The 18,123-nt window shown below is 32.9% G+C and overlaps 2 protein-coding genes across 2 annotated transcripts; both read right to left on the bottom strand.

Moving 5' to 3' along the window:
* Nucleotides 1-7,893: 7,893 nt before the first annotated feature.
* On the bottom strand, nucleotides 7,894-10,350 carry LOC107027255. The gene has a single exon (XM_015228437.2). The coding sequence runs from the start codon at nucleotides 10,305-10,307 to the stop codon at nucleotides 9,165-9,167; it is 1,143 nt and encodes a 380-aa protein (XP_015083923.2). The 5' UTR covers nucleotides 10,308-10,350; the 3' UTR covers nucleotides 7,894-9,164.
* A 2,869-nt stretch (nucleotides 10,351-13,219) lies between these two features.
* Nucleotides 13,220-14,012, bottom strand: LOC107028274. The gene has a single exon (XM_015229305.2). The coding sequence runs from the start codon at nucleotides 13,966-13,968 to the stop codon at nucleotides 13,453-13,455; it is 516 nt and encodes a 171-aa protein (XP_015084791.2). The 5' UTR covers nucleotides 13,969-14,012; the 3' UTR covers nucleotides 13,220-13,452.
* Between the last annotated feature and the right edge of the window lie 4,111 nt (nucleotides 14,013-18,123).

Genomic DNA, 18,123 nt, shown 5'->3' with positions numbered 1-18,123 from the left:
AACTAAACACTCATAATACTAAGAGTCTAGCCTAGACCCAAAAACTTGCACCAACCTAAAATCAAGTTCCTAAATTTTGATGTCAATTATCATGTCAACCCTCATATTTCCAAATTTCAAGCCTAGGGTTATGCTCCAACCACTCCAATATCATAAGTCTAATAGTATTCATATAATAAACTACTCCATATATTTAATTATCTACCTTAATATATCAAAATTCAAAACATAATATGGTAACCATATAAAGAAAAGATCAATCCAATAATCAGTAATAATACTCGTAACCTATGGAATGAGTCAATATCTAAATTGACAAACATCATATTAAAGAAATCATCAAAATAGATAGTTTCCAATTATCAACGCATATTCCATAATTGTCAGGTCAACATTAATTTATATTTATTTATTTATTTACTTTATGACCGAACCTATTTATAACTACAACAACATAAGTACTAACCGCTCCCTCAATATGAATTGTCATTATTATTATATTAATATATGTGTGAAATCATGCAACTTTCATATGGAATTTACAGGAGTCAGGTTGCTCTTACCTGGATGTTATGCCTCTGTGAGACGGCGCAGGTATGTTCCCACGATCTTTTTTTTTTCCGGTTTATTCTTATTTTCCTCTAAAAGTAATTATAAAGTGTTAACTCTCACTATTTTATTTTCACAGATGGGCCATATAGGGCATTGCATAAGTTATGGGCTTGATCCATTAACTGTCAACTAATTAAATTAATTAAAAAAATATACCAGTCAATTAAATAATCGAGATTAACAAATAACTCTAAAGTTCTCAAATCAACTTTACCGACTAAACAAAATTAACTCAGGGTAAGGGTAAAATGGTGATTTTATGAATTTTTTTAAAAATGACCTTCCGGGTCATTACATTCAAGTTGTTGAAGCAAATGGTAGGATAGGTTTTGAATACAATATACATCTCTTGATTAACTATCTTGTTTCAAGTGAGTTCTCTCGAACCTCAACAAGCTTGACACTATCAAACAACCCAATTCCTTAATTAACTCAATTTCTCAAGTTGAGTTTGTAAAGACGCAATCAATAAAACTATCAATCATTCATTGTACTCTAAAATATCTTTTTCAAGCAAGCAAAGAGAGATAAACTAGAATCGAATTTGCAATGTTAGTTCATCAATGAAAATACGTACAAACAATTGAACCCATTTCAAAACAACATTGAATTTCAAAAATTAATAATATTCATTAGCTAATTAATGCATTTGACTATATGATCACACCCCTAATATAAGGAGTTTAGCCAGACGTAACAAAAAAGTAAGAAATTGTGACTAAAAATAATTATTGATCTGAATTAATTAACAATCTGCAATACCCAATGTAAAAATCAATGTTGCAGTCCTATAATCTCACATCCGAGATCCAAATCTTCTCCAAGAATGTTTAATAATGTGTAAATGTGAAAACATGAAAAGATTCAGGAATACACTGTGTGGGAACTCTCTTTCTTCTTTCAAAAAAAGGAAGAGGGTCAAAAATTCCGGCTATCTATTAGAAATGGTTCAAAAATGTCCTTCTTCTACCTATTGGTTTAAAAATGTCCTTAATTTTTTTTTAGGTTTAAAAATGCCCTTTAGTTAACAGAAATATGACATGGAATTTAACTAAACAAATGATCAATTTTCATTGGTCCACCTAATTTTTTTTTATCCAAATAAAAAATAACCCACCCACCCATCCAACACCCAAACACATGATCAACTTTCAACTTTTTGTTGGGTTGAAAGTTGTTGTTTTTATCTTAAAGTCGAAATTTTATTTATCGTTACTGCTACAATTTAGCTGTTAAAATGCAGATTTTGAATGTTGTTTTGTTAGTAGTGCAATTTACTTGTTTCTTGGCCAAGTCAAATGTTGCAATTTATGCTACTTTTGAAATTGGATGTTGGTTTTTAAAGAAAGAAACCAGAGGAAGAAAGAAAGAGAAAAGAGCAGAGAGAGGCTTAAGACTACGGTGAAAACGGGTTTGGGTATTGAGATGGGTGGGTGGTTTTTTTTATTTGATAAGAAAATTAGGTGGACCAATGAAAATTGGTCATTTGTTAAGTTTAACTCCATGTCATATTTCTGTTAAAGAAAGAACATTTTTGAACCTAAAGAAAAGGTTTAGTGCATTTTTAAACCAATAGTTAAAAGGAGGGCATTTTTGAACCATTTCTAATAGGTAGAGGGCATTTTTGACCCTTCAACTAGCCGATCAACTTGGCGATCGAGTTGTAATTCGTCTTGCCTTTTGGCTTGACTCCTGCAATAAATTGTTTTATAAATTGTTTCAGAAGATTATGGGAGTTGTATCGTGATGCCCGATCCATTCGGCATATAACCAAATCATCCTTTTGCTCATCAAGTTGGCTTGGTATATGGGATACTCTGCTGGAACTTTTGGCGGCTGGAGGCTCACTCGACAAGTCGGCAATTGACTTTTGCGAGCTTCAACTTCTCTTTTCTTAAGCTTTTCCAATTTTTTCGCTCTTTCACACATCATTATTTTCTTGCCTTGTTCTTAAGCCTTCATTATTGCATATAAAGACATTAACATCATTTATGAGCACAAAATATGCATTGAAGATACTAATTCATTGAATAATAATACCTAAATGAGTTGAAATTCTCGACTAATGAACATTCCCAACTTAAATTTTTTATTGTCCTCAAGTAAAACACAAGATCAATCAGTCCAACATGCATGTCTACAAATAATGTTTCTCCAGGCTCAAAATGAATGCACAGAAGGTTCAATCTACACATGCAATGCTCAATTGTGCACTAGAAGTTTCAAATTATGACTAGTCATCACCAAATAGAGTTGAAGTTCACAATGCTCACTTCAAATGATTTCATGCTCTTCACAAAACCGATCAAGGAATACAATTAAGCAATCGAAATAGACTCTCACGTTCTCAATGAGAAAAACATGCATGATTTACCTATAAGCTTGCCCGTATTTCCCAAACAACACATCACTCGACTCATGCAAGTTCAAAAATGTTTTCAAGGCTTGTAATTAGGCGGAGGTACATGTACGATCATTTTGGCTTAGTGACTTCTACCTTCATGAATCATGACTCAAGTTTCACTTCTTCACCTTTTCTTTCATTCTTTTCATCTTCACAACTTATCCTTGCATATTCAAAGCACACAAATTTTTTTGTATAGCTCATTATATACCCCTCTGATTTTCACAAAAGTTCTCAATGTATAAAATTATATCATTTTTTTCACCTTTTTCTTGCTTTTTAAATATGGAGGAGTTCCCTATTTTTCCTCGCATAAGTTTCCAAGGATGAATTTCATGAACAACTTTCTCGATTTCTTTCCTCATTCCTTCCCACCCCAAACTTAGGATTTTGGTCTAAGTTGTCTATTAAAATATATTCATGCTTCACAAAGGTTTTAGGTGCGAAGGACAAGGCCATTTGTGCAAAGCTAGGTTCAAACCGCACCCCTAAAGTCGAGATTTTAGCCACACATCACAAAAAGTAAAATATTGTAACTATGATGAGAAAAATCATGGATACAATGACATTAAGTAATGATAATCAACACACTTTGATTTCACCTTCAAATTGTCAAATCCAAGAATCAAAGTTAAAACCCCAAAACTAAGAATATTTTTCTAAGAGTTAAAAATTATTTTGTCAAAACACTCATATAAAGTTAGAATTGAAATTATTTTCTAAAATCTGATACAGTTTGTCTCCTTTGGGTCATTTATAGCTTCCTAAAATCCATTACGTGACCAATTTGGTAACATTAGTCTGGCTTAACAAGGAGATTCAGTTAATCGCCGTTTCCTCCTTAGCTTGCCTTTCTCTTACTTGAGACTTCAGATGTTTGAATCTTAGTTGCTGAACTTTTTCAATGTTCCTTTCACATTCCCCAAAACATTTACCAAGAATTTTGAGCAACGTCAATTCTTGTCTTAAGCTTCAAAGTTTAAATGTCTACCATCACGAACTCACATCAGTAGTTTTGGGGCCTTGGGGCCTGAACGAACCATGTCCTAGCATAAAATGACCCTTCTAGAACTGATGAAACCTTTAAAATGCATTTTGAGGTTGTTTTACTAAACTTTTGACCGAATTCAACCCTTAGAGTTTCAAAGGATCCAAAATTTGGAGACTTACACAAAATACAAACAATCAACCTGGCGACAAAGATGCAGTCTCAGAAATTCATAAATAACTTGAGATTGCTACAAAAAAGCTCTAAATGGTAAAAAATCGGAAGACAAAGAAAATGATCCAGAAAGTCATTACATTTATGATAATATATTGGGGACTTGTATACATTATAATTATATTTTTTGGGTTTATTTAAGTTGATTTCGATTTTTGCATTTTTTTATGGGGTTAGAACTTTATTCTTTTTTTCACTTCCGCATTTATCGTGGTACTATAGTTAGTGTCTGTTTAAATGTGATGACAATGGTAATGTACATTTCTTTTAGATACAAATATTTGGGAAGCTCCCCTCCAGTATACATTTGGTCTACTTTATCCAGTGCACTCTTAATCTAATTACACCTGTTGACTTTAATATCTAAGGGTCATTATCCGTTTGATTAAAATGACTCCTAAATCATGGTTAAACTAATTAAGAATGTACTGTCAATAAAATTTTTAGTTTGTATTTTATTTTCCTTATTTGCAATATATGTATGTAGGCAAAAATAATTGTTGGATTAGTCTGTTTTTCCATTTTTTTATATAACCAATTCTCTTTTTAATTTGTTATTATTAGTTTTATGCTTTTTTCTTAAATTCAATTCACTGTTCAAGTCAAGTTTTCGACAATTGACAATTTATTAAAATTATGTTGTATGATCTTCGTCAGTTTGATTAATTTTTTGAGTTAAATATTTTAAAATTAGAATTTATATATTCTCCGCTGTACAAAATGTACTATAAGTTGTATGTTTTATGTGTAAATTACATAAATCTCTATAGTTTTAATATGAAATTACAATCTATCTCCAATAAATTTCTAATTACATTAATTCCTTGAAAATTAAAAATAATCGAATACAATAATTGAAGCTCGGATACATTTATATGTAGCTCGGATACATTAAATACTCATGTTTCTGATACATTGATGTGTAGCTCAAATACCGTAAAAACTAGCTCGGATACATAATAGGTAACTTAGATACATTAAATACTGGCTCGAATACATTAATATGTAGCTCGGATCCATTAAAAACACACCCGATCACACACACACACTTTCAAAAGAGAATTGGTTATATATATATATAAAAAAAAAAGGAAAAACAAACTGATCCAGCAATCCTTTTTGCCTATATATATACGAAAAATTACATAAATTAGTATATTTTAATAAATAATTACTGATTTTAGCAATACTTTTTATTTATTACCATTTATAACAATACTATGTTAAATATGTAATATAAATTAAAAATGAATTATGAATGCAATATATATGAATTATAATTATTTTTTGAAATATATTATTTTGTTTGGTAAAAATTTGACACATTGTATTATAAGTGTATTAAAATGTGTGATAAATGTATTATGCATCATTAAAACTTGTATTATCTATGAATAATAAATTGTTCTTTGTAATGTGTATTAAACTTGTATTATATTGAATTAAAAGTAATCAAGTGAACAAAATATATTATTGCTATAAATGATAAATATTTTTTTATTTTAGTATATTTATGTAAGGAAAATAAAATACAAACTAAAAATGTCATTGACCTTATATTCTTAATTAGTTTATCATGGTTTTGGAGTCATTTTGATCAAACAAATAATGACTCTTAGATAAAAAAGTTAACAGGTGTAATTAGATTAAGAGTGCACTGGACAAACTGGACCAAATGTATACGGGAGGGGAGCCTTTTCCAACTATAGTTATATATGATATTCAATTTTAAATGCCAGGATGAATTTAAGCATAAAATTTTACTAATTCTTCTTGGTTAAATAGGCTTTTTTCAAAAAATTATTATTGCACGAGCTTTTTGATCATGACTTCACAATTAAAAAAATCCTAGGCCAAAAAATTTTACTGCGTTGAGTGCAACATGAGAATTTGGTTATTGCTATCATGTTCTCTGCACTTTGAGAGATTACACAATATTCACATCGCAATAATGTTCTGAAGAAACCTTACCCCAGACCACGAACCAGGTTCGTGTAAGTTGCTTTTAAGTAAAGACAGAGTAAAGACACAAACACTTACTGAATTAAAAACCTTCCTCACTCAAGGAAGGAAAAACCTCGTTTTATTAATTCAACTATAAGATTTTGTGATTACAACTCAATAATCAAAAAGTCTTATCTCTACTACTCCCTCGATTGACTCCAATCGATCTCTCCAAAAGGCCAAACCCACCTTTTGTTACAACCCTCACTGAAACTCAACCCTACAAAGAGCCAAACCCACCCTTTGTACAAATCTCTCAAGACTCAACTCCCAAGAAGTCAAACCCACTTCTTGTTACAAATCTAGGAATTATTACAACTCAATAATAAACCTAGAACAAATCAACAAAGACTAATAACCTTAGACTTTAATTGATCAAACTTCAATATCCAATAGTTCTGAGTAGAACAGGTTTCGTGAACCTGGTGCTTATGTTGCTGTGATGAAGGTGAACCTGGTCCTTGCGTTTCTGTGACGAAGACCTGCGTTTTTTCTCCAGAAAATACTACTCTCAAGATGATATATTTCGTGAATATGCAATACCTATCGTTCTGGCTTTGCTGGAAAAATTCTCTCGATTTTTGTGATTGCAAAGACATTTTTTTCTTTCAACTTCTTGATCCTTTTATAGATTTGATTTGCCTTCAACTTCTACAAGGAAAGGAATTACAAATCCTTTTCCTTCTTGAACTTGTCTATATTTACGTCTTTCCTTATTTGACTTGAATTGTAATTTCTTTATTTCTTTCCTTCTTTGACTTGAATTGCTACTTTTTTATTTCTTTCCTTCTTTGACTTGAATTGCTCTTTTTTTTTATTTCTTTCCTTCTTTATTTATTTCCATATTTGTTTCCTTCTTTTCCTTCTTTACAATTCTGCACTTTTTCTTCTTTTCTTCAATACTTTTTCTTCTTTGTCGCAACTCTCATAATTGTATACATACGACACCATGCCTTCACTTTATCAATCATCAAAACTACTTTATTTGTTCTCCTACTTCCCAACATTTTCCCCCTTTTTGATGATGATAACCAATGATTTGTTACACATCAAGACTCTTTGTTAGTGATCAAAACTTCAATTCTTTGTCATCCATCAAAACTACAAACTTCATGTTTTCTCATTCCCCAACAATTTCCCCCTTTTTGATGATGACAAACTATACATATGTCTATCTACATTATATACTTTCCCCCTTTTGGCATCATTGAAAACCAATAACCAAAGAACTCGAATAACATTCAATGAGTGCAATATCATTTTTAACTCATAGCCACTTGGGCAACACTTTCAAGTACACTTCTGCTAACAAAATGGTTAGTTAATCTGAGGATATTAGTCATCTTAAACTCATACACAATTAAGATCTTCAATGAGAAACGAAATAAACAAATATGTACCAGTTTATGCCCTTAATCAAAAACATATAATATCATGAGTATGAGACAGACATAAGCACATCAAAGAGTCAAAAGAGTATAAAATTTGAGGATAAGGATTGGGACAAAGATTACTAAAGTAAGGAAGAAAGGGATGTTTACTGCCATTGATAATTTTTTCAGTATGCCCATTGTGCACCAGCTTCTTTATTCTGATCAGTTTTCTTAGAATGTGAAATTTCATCACGAGAAACATGAGATACATCATCACCTTTTTTTTTTTTAACTCTACTCCGTAACATTTTCATTCTCCATGATTTTCTTCTCCTTTTTTTTTTTTGATAGCCTTTTTCTTGATGACAACTTTGAAGGAGTACCAACTACTAGTAAGAGATTCATCACATTTTGGTGCACAAAGAGATGTGTTTATCAATAATGAAAGCAAGCAACAATTTATTTCTGTGAGAATTGTTCCCCCTGAGAGATAGACAAGTTATACACTTGGAATGGATGAAATATCAATTTGGAGTTTGTGAACCTGGTTCAGATGTGGGTGATAAAGCAGGGTTCCCCCTAAATTAAAGCATGAGTGACTTCAATACTGAGATTTTCATCATTAGAGCAGTTTGAGATTGAACGATGCTTATTGTCAAAGAGGGTTCTTGGTGATCTTTAAGAAAGTTGAATTTTTGATGATCGACCAGGTTCATTAGTGCTTATGTTTGACCCACACTCAGGAAATTAATGCATTGAAAAAGGATGGTACATACCTGAGTATTACAGAGAAACCAGGTTCCCCTTTTTTGTGTTTCTTCATGACTTACTTAATGGTGTTAGCAAAAAGAAGAGATAACATCCGCAAACTTTCTAAGCATTGTTTGAGATGTGACTTGAGTGTGTACCTGTTACAGTACGAGGTTGAGTTAGCAGATATTCATTGTATAATTACTCAAGCGTAAGATTATTCTTTTACTAGCCAATTATTAAAGGAAATCATGATAATGCATCAACTTGTTTCGATAACACCATGCTTTGACTGATTTTTCTCAAGTTCTTCATATTCAAGGCCTTCATGAGAATGTCGCATCATCATATTCTCCCAGATCAAATGAATCTCAAGCTGATTCACAGAGAACCAACCCTTGTCAATTTTCAATACCTTCCAATGAATAACAAGGACCATGTTCACACAACGAAGTTCCCCCTAAAGGTGTGCCATACTCTTACTGTCCCGATTGCTCTAATATTCCCCCAATCTCCAGAACCATAGATTAGTAGTAATTCATGTTGCAGGTGCATCAATGATTGTTAGCTGTGAACCAGGTTCATATGCAGTGTTCCCTAAATTTGCATCATCAAAGATGTTTGATATCATGTCACTTTCTTCAACTTTTTTTTTTTCATCCTTTTCAAGGAATAAACTGTCTCCTTGAAAATCAAAGAGCGAGAGGAAATTTTCTACCATTTTTAGCACATGTTTGGAGCATGCACTATTCATGTACCAAGTTGGCCTTTTCCCTCTCACCTTCACCTGAAACACTAGTCAAAGATTAGTCTTGGGAACCCAGATTAGCTTGGGCCCCTTTATGTGAGTAAAAGGATGAATAAGATTTCTTCTAGCCCATAAAGGCAAATAAGAAAACCTTTTATTTGGAGCATTTTTATTTCGAACCAGGTTCTTAGCCGTATCAGTCTTTTCCTTTTTGGTGAACTTAACATTTTTCTGAAAAGCCTCAAATAAAGCTTTACATTGATTCTTTAAATGACCTGAGTTTCCACAATGAGTGCATAAACTTTTAGACATGTGAATAGTGTGTGACACAAGATTATTCTGTTTTTTAAAACCTATCCCACTTCGACTAGTGGTTTGCTTTTCTTGAATCTGAGTTAAAATTTCAGAGGACCTGGTCCATCTAAGATTTCTTTCCAGATCCAGTTTGGTATGATCAAGATTTTCTTGTAACAACCTATTCCTTTCTGTTAAAGCTTGATATTTTATGGTTAACAATTTTATTTTTTCTTCTAGAGCTAATTGAAGTTCACTAGCAGAGTTTTTGCCCTTGTGACTTAACTCTGAGATTTTAATCTGTTCTTTTAATTTATTTTGAAGAAAGTGATTGTGTTTCTCAAGATTGTCATTGACTTCTCTTAAAGATGCATAGTTTTCCATCACTTGTTCTCTTTCAGAATTGACAGACTGATATGCATCTATAAGAGTACTCAATAAAGACTCTAGTTCCTTTTTAGAATATGATTCAATATTTACTTTGATGTGATGAAAACTTACCTTGCTTTGTTTGTCATCTTCTTCATCATCTTCAGAATCTGTTTCAGCAATGAGTGCAAGAAAATCATATTTATTTGATTGTTCTATTGCAAGTAGTGACTGATTTTCGAACCCTCCATCCTCAAATTCTTCTTCAGATAAGTCCCCCATAGCGGCAAAGGCTCTTCTCGTTGAAAGATCCGCTTCTTGATTGGTCATTCTTCTGTTTGTGGGAATGTACTTATCATTCTTGATGTCTTTGACCTTCTCAAAGTTTGCCTTTTTCTGCTCTAAAGCCCAAAGTGGACAGAATTTGATGAAGTGATCTGGGCTCCCACATTTATGACAAACCTGGTCTTTAGTGTTTTCAGATGGTTTTTGAGAAGTTTTCTTTTGAAAGGTCTGCCCTCTCTTTAGCATTCTGGTGAACCTTTTGGTTATGAGGGCAATATTTTCATCTTCAAAATCATCTGATGCATTTTTATTTAGAACCAGGTTCCTTTCCTTCCTTTTTCCTCCAATTTCCTTTTCTTGGTTTTTCTTGAGTTCGTATGTGATGAGATTACCAATCAACTCATCCATGGCCAGTGAGTCTAGGTCGCGGGCTTCAGTGATAGCCTCGACTTTACTTTCCCAAGTTTCAGGAAGGACACTCAAGAGTTTCCTTACTGCCTTTCCATTAGGAACTATCTCTCCCAAGGAGTACATCTCATTAATGATGGAGGTGAACCTGGTGTGCATATCTTGAATAGTCTCCCCTTCTGCCATCCTGAACAGCTCATATTGCCTGTTCAAGTTATCAATTTTGGACTTCTTGACTTGCGTTGTTCCTTCATGAGCGGTTTGTAGTGTTTCCCATATGGCTTTGGCATCTTGACAGGACGAGATTCGATTGTATTCGTCTGGTCCTATGCCACAGATCAAAATTTTCTTGGCTTTGGCATTGTTTTGGATTGCAAGCTTGTCTTCAACATTCCATTCTTTTCTTTCCTTTGGGATTTTGGTGATTCCATCAGTTGCAGTTTTCATAGGTATGGTTGGGCCATCTAGAATTACTCCCCATAGATCAGGGTTTTCGCCAATAAGATGGTCCATCATACGATTTTTCCACCATCCATAATATTTGCCATTGAACAGTGGTGGTCGTGTTTGTGAAGCTCCCTCTTGTGGGGTAGGTGGTGCTGCCATTGAGTCTTTTCAAGGTGTGAATCTTTTAACGAAAAGACCTGCTCTGATACCAATTGAAGAAACCTTACCCCAGACCACGAACCAGGTTCGTGTAAGTTGCTTTTAAGTAAAGACAGAATAGAGACACAAACACTTATTGAATTAAAAACCTTCCTCACTCAAGGAAGGAAAAACCTCGTTTTATTAATTCAAATATAAGATTTTGTGATTACAACTCAATAATCAAAAAGTCTTATCTCTACTACTCCCTCGATTTACTCCAATCGATCTCTCCAAAAGGCCAAACCCACCTTTTGTTACAACTCTCACTAACACTCAACCCTACAAAGAGCCAAACCCACCCTTTGTACAATAAACTGTAAATTACAATCAAAACAAAAACAAGACAAATAGTTTTACTCGATAAAACTTTCTCACTCAAGAATGTTTTAAACGTAGCAATCCTATCAACCTTGAAGACTTCAATTTGATGAATAATTCTCCCTCGTTCTCTGCGTGAAGTCGTGTGTTTCTTCCTCTGCCTCGTGTGCTTCTTATAGAGTTTTTGCCTTGTACAATCCCTACTAATAAGGTAAGAAAGTTATGTTTAAACAAGGATTCTTTTTTAAATTAGAATCCTTATTATACACCACTTTCTTCCTTAATAATATATTTAAGGTTTTCCTTATTTGTATTGACTTGTACCTTTAATATATTACTTTGACTTTGACAAATAACTCTATTTTACTTGATCTCGGACTTCTTTCGCTGCGTACATTTTCTACTGTTCTTTGCGCTTTTTGTCTATCATCAAAACGAATTAACGATTCTATCACGTTCTATCATGTTCATTTTTTGTTGTATCGTTCTATGCATTTTTCTCTCCAAGCAAGTTAAAATTACCTTTAGATGGCAAGGTATACAATTTTTAAATTTAAAGAAATTTAGTTCACTTATGGCTATGAACAATACTTGAAGATATAATGTTTTACTTTTCACTGACTTTTTTGTGCAATAATTTCTTTGTCACATAAAAAAAAAACTATTATAATATCCCCGTCATACATTAAAATAAGTGAAATTTATTACATAGAAATAATTTACTAAAATGTGAGTTTCATGCTTAAAATAACATTATATTTCGTTGAGCAAAATAGCTTGCACATTTGGTTCAATTGATTCGGTGAACTTGATTTATTGTTTAAATGGGGTGATAATCTAATAAATAGACAATTGACTGATTTATTATCCTTCAATGGCTTATTCAAGATTTACTTTACATTATTCTATGTAGTTGAAAGATAGGTAAAATGATATTCTTATTTCTTTTTGTCCAGCTTTGGAATGAATAGTAAGACAATATTAGAAGGTGTTTTATATTGCAACTCTTGTACAAGTTTTAGAAGGTGTTTTATATTGCAGCTCATGTACACGTTTTAGTACTAATTAAACTAGAAGTGCTTTTTGAAGAATTGAAACTTCATATGTGATCTAGATAACATATAAGTTGAGATATATGAAAAAGCTGCTATCAAACAATGTTAAATCTTGAAATTAAATGGGATGTCCACATTTTAAAAAACAACATCATTACCAACAAACAAATGTCTTGTGGCTAGATAAATGTCATTGACAATTGATGATTTTGAATAAGAGGACTTGCTGAGACACAATCTAATAGTAAATAATTCAATCTTCACATCTTAATTTATCAACGACTTTGTATAAGAAAAAATACTTATAATTGATGAATAAAATATTTATATTATTTTCAAAAAGATAATATGGGAAGAAAAAGTAAATAAATATTTTATTTTCTTTGAAAAAATTTATAATCCGAGGATTTACGTCCCGGTATTAACAAAGTTAGAGTAAAATAATAAAGAATTAATAATATACTATATTAAGACTTAGAATTAAATCTTTTTTTGTTGGAGTATTAAAAAAAGTATTACAATTCGTCTATGGATAAAACATCCTTGAGAATTTAGGGTACTCACTTGAAAACAAAATCAAATGATCATGAATAAGCTTTATACAGGATTTTATAACACCATTTTGTATATGAATGAAATTAATGAGTCATATGTCCGTTGCTATTCGATTTTGGATTTAAAAAAAAGGTACAAAATGATTCATGTTTCCATGGTTGAATAATAATTTAATTGGAGAATAATTAACCATAGATAACATTTATTAAAAAGTTATATACATCATCATGAAGTAATAAAAGCTTTACAGAAATGTAATGTTTAAATCTAACCTCCTACAATAATTCCACTAATGGAGCACTTGGTAATATTTTGATATAAATTTTTATACTCCGACATGGAATGTGGTAATGTTATATGTACTTACCATTTCTATGTTTTGTTTATAAAGAGTGTATGTATAAACCTCAAAAGGCGTGTTTTGCATCTTCTGTTAAAATGGCGTTATTTACTTGAGCAATTGGCATTTCCAGGCTTCTCCTGACATCTTGTATGGCTCGTGACCTTTGGTCTGGCAATTTAAAGCTTTTACTTTGCATATTGGTGATTGCTATTTTGTCTTTGGAAGGAGGAGATAATGGCAATCTTGCTGCAAAGTTTCTTTCTGGAAATTCCTCATCATCATCATCATCATCAAAGTTCATAGCATAACTAAGGGGATCATAGCTAAAATCTGCAGATACATGGCGACGATGTCTACCCATACGATGAATGAAGCTCTTACATTTTCCTCTAATCTCCGGTGAATTAGAATTATGATCATGTTTTATTTTGTTACGGAACCAACTGGACGAGAATCTCGTAGGACTTGGCGATGAATCAAACACATCTGAACGACGAGGGCTATTCATAAAGCAACATGATAGACTCGACGATGTTTTACGTCTTGTCCTTAAACATGATGTATCATGTTCATTCTCCATTTACCAAATTTTCTCTTTAGGAAAAAGAAAACTTACAAGTTATGTTGAAAGATAAACATTGCATCTCTTGGTTCAAGTTTTAATTGGTTGCATAAACACACTCAACATTTGTTTGGTCATACTTAAATCAAGGAAGACAAATGAAAAAATTATTCAATAAGGTAAGTTATCTATACCTTTTATATACATTTATAGTAAATATAAAGAGTAATTTGTGATGTGGTTAAGCCAAGTGACAACCTATTGAAAAACCACTTGGAAATTTTAAGAAAAAGTTGATAAATATTCTAATAAAAAAATTGAATAGAAAGATTAGAAGTATTTGAATTGGAAAATAACTGAGGTTTGTACTTTTATTTTTAAAAACTTAGCTTAAAATAGAAACCCATAGACAGAAGAGCTCTAAATGAGTTCTTACAATTTAATTTCTAATCCTTTTCAAATATTATAAGAACATATAAAAATAAATATATATAAAAAAACAATAGAAATAACATGTCCCAAACTTCTCGCTCCCACCGGACGACTGATGAAATAGATAATAGCAGTAGTAGTAATGCTAACAACTGTTATAACAATAACAATAGTAGAAGTAATATTAATAGGAAAAATGAAAAATAACAAAACAATTAAAAAAAAATTAAAAGGCAAACGAGGAAATGGGAGAGGGAGAGGTGTTTAGGTGAAATAAAATAGTATTGATACGGACGACCAACAAACAGGTTCTCTTTTGTTTTGTTATTAGGGGTGGTAACCCGGGCACTGCACGAGCCAAACATAGAAAAGTCATATTGTTTTAATACGAACATCAATGAAAAAACAGATAATAATTATTTTAGGTAATTATGAACATATTTGCTTCAGCCTTCATGGATGAGAATTAAGCAGTCAAAAATTTTTAAAATATGATTTTATTGTTGAATAACACTTTTAGCTTGCAGTATTGTGCACCTTTGCGAATACAACTATTTAAAATATCAGGAGGAAAACATTTTTAATCGTCAAAATAGTTGGATGATTGGAAACTTATACTAATGTAAACAATGTAATAGCAAAAGTGGGTTCTGAGGAGTGTAGGATGTACACACGATGTACCCCTACCTTTGTGGAGTAGAAAGACTTATTTCCAGTAAATCCTTGGCTCAAAAGATGTGTAATCAAAGTAGGATTAAAAGGAGAGGAAATAGCAGAAAAATAGCAAGAATACAGCTTGAACAATCACTGGAGCATACTATATTTGACACAACTCACTTGTAATGAAAATGTTGATCAATTACAGGTGTTGAAACTTTTTAGTTAAGTATAAAGGACACATAAATTACATGGTAGCATAAATCGATAAACATAGTTACGCTGATGTTATAGATTAGAAGGAGACTTGTCCAGCCTTGACAATTGTAGTTGTTGTGTTTCCAACGTCATAAAGAGCACGATCCTTTCACGAATATTATGGCTCATCCTAGAGACGACAATGGTCTGCATAGCAGTTAAGCTGAAGCTCAGGTTTACGGAAGCAAAATGGAAAATTTGGGAATGATGAAGATTTATATCAAGAGTTAATCCAAATATAACATTTGTTGCAACACGAGTCCTGCATGAATATAACACCTCAGAAATCAGACTTAGACATTTCAACAGAAAAGGTGAATCACGAAGGGGTTCACGAGCAGTGATCAGGACCAGGGTCTATCACCCTCATCGTGGTTCACTCCCACCCATAAATGGTGGACCACAAACCCCTTCACGAGTTGTGGAACACCACATGAGTCGTCGGAGGGCTCGTAGAGGAAGGGCAGAACTACCCAGGCTCAGGGATCGGATCATGGTGCCCTCCACGGGCCGTGGTCATGATGACGGACCCCGGGAAGGTCCTCGTCCTTCAGCCAGCAGACCCTAACCAAGTGAAGAACTACGGTGGCCTTGAAGGTCAATATTCCTTCACACAGGTCGTGGAAGGTCTCGTGGATGGACCCCTCCCCCCTCCACAAACTAGTAGATCCTGGCCAGCAACCAGACCCACTTGACGGGTCGTGGTCCCTTTGACGGTCTATTAGTGGATACGTGGAAGGTCCTCGTCAACTTTTAAGTTAGGGTTGTTTATGCACAGGGCATTAAAACTAAGCCGTTTAACACCTAAACTACGTCATTTTACTCATTTTAAGCCTATTAATTTAGTTAGAACTTATCCGAATCATTTTTTCTCCAAAATTCATCGAACTTAGAGCAAAAAGAGAATAAAGTGGTGTCAATTTTCCCAAGAATAACGAGCAGGTTTTTTCGGTTCCAGCCGCGAAATTGAAGGATTTCTCCATAGATTTTGTCACAAGGTATGTAGAATTTCACTACTGGGTTCCTTTTATCCACCAGGTCCCTAAAATTCAGTCTGGTTCTTGATTCTCTATATCTTTTTTAGACTTAGGGTTTCTAAAACCTTAGAAATTATTGTAATTTATCTTTTCTAGTATCTAAATCGAAATAGCTTTTTTTTTTTTGTAAAGTTTGATTAGTTCCTTGCATGAACCTTAGAACCCTAGTAGTGTAGATCCTCTTAGTTCATGAATTACACTTACTAGGTCAGTTAAAAAGGTAAACATGCTCCAGTCCTCCAATGTTACATTGTCAGTTCCTAAATGTTGCATTCTCAAATTTGTATGTCAAAATATTGACCTATCTAGTATTTTAGTATGTTGTTTCATACACATTTCCAGTTGGGAGTAAGCTTTGCACTGAGTTGGACTAGGGTTCAGCGTACCCTCATAGTCCCGAACTACGTGCCCTTGTAGGAGTATAAGTTTCACCCCAAGTCTTTTATGAATCATGGACGTTTGTTTTAAGGGTATTTAGGATATTTTAAGTTTGTTTATAGTCCTATAACCTAGGTTAGACTTCATTATTCAAATATCAAAACCCCTCCCTCAAGAAAGACTCTCTCAAACTCCATAGAAGCTAGAACTCAATGAAGGGCTAGAAGTGAAGGTTTTGGACTTTTTCTTCACCAAATCTCGTGGGCTTCTTCATATAGAGGTATGATAGTTCATTCTTGAATCTTCTTTCATTCAAGGAGCCATTCCAAAGAGATTTCAAAAAGTGTTCCAAACTCTAACTTCTTCTATCTTGACTCTAAGCATGGGTCTTTGCATGAAAACCTTCTAATGATTGAAATATATAATTTTTAGCTTTAGTTGATAATTTTAATGTCAAAACCCAAATGAACCCATGCTTATGCATATTTATTTTGGCTTATAGAGTGGATTTAATGTGCTTGATTTGATAATATTAGAACTATGGTTCTCTTTATGATATGTTGTTATTAGATACTGCCTTAAATGATATTTTATGATGTATTGTTGGAGAAATTGAGAAAAAGGTGGTAAAGGCTTGGATGTAGGGTAAGTTGTTCTATCTTGCTTAGTTCTTATGGTGAAATGATCTTGAGTGGTATGGTCCACCTTTGGTGGCGGTGTTTACTTGAAGTATGTGAATGTTTTTATATGTATATTTGAGTATGGTCTTGAGGGATAATATGTGAAGTGAAGTGATCATGATGATGTTCATGTTGGTATATTTTAGGAAGTTGGAATGGTATATCTTGAAAAGATTATGTCTATATGAATTATGTATATATGTGAAGCATGCTAGTGTGTGAATTATAATGAATGAAGGTATAAGTATGTTTAGGAGTCAATGTTATAAAAATAGTGATTATGTGAAAGGTGTGCTCACATACACATACTCTTTCAATGAATTAATGAAGTTAATGAATGTGAAAGGGGGATTTGTAGGGTGGATACTCTTCGTGAGTAGAGATGAAGTGTCTAGACCATTCCGTAATATTCCTAAAGAACTTTAATAAATCTAAATGGGGGATTTTGGGGTGAACACTCTTCGTGAGTTGGGATGAAGTGTTTAGTAGCAACCTCACTATTCCCAAGAGCTTTATAAGATAGTTGGAGGTTGAATACCTTTCGCGATTTGAGAGATGTTGTTCAAAATTAAACTCTAAGGATAAGTACCCTTTGTGAGTTGAGATGTGGTGCTAAATATTTATCCCTTAACCTATAGTCAATGAATGTTTAAGACTCTGTGGGGGAGTTATGCTTAGCACCGAGAGGATTTGAAGAAGGGGTGGATACGCTTCGTGAGTAGAGATGTTGT

Source organism: Solanum pennellii, chromosome 8 (assembly GCF_001406875.1).
Source record: "Solanum pennellii chromosome 8, SPENNV200".
In the NCBI taxonomy this organism is placed as follows: domain Eukaryota; kingdom Viridiplantae; phylum Streptophyta; class Magnoliopsida; order Solanales; family Solanaceae; genus Solanum; species Solanum pennellii.
The sequence above is the reverse complement of the archived record's forward strand: the minus strand, read 5'-3'. Positions and strand labels throughout refer to the sequence as shown.

Coding starts and splice junctions, on each gene's coding strand:
- LOC107027255 (XM_015228437.2), bottom strand. CDS start 10,307: ATGCTAAAGAGAGGGCAGACCTTTCAAAAGAAAACTTCTCAAAAACCA.
- LOC107028274 (XM_015229305.2), bottom strand. CDS start 13,968: ATGGAGAATGAACATGATACATCATGTTTAAGGACAAGACGTAAAACA.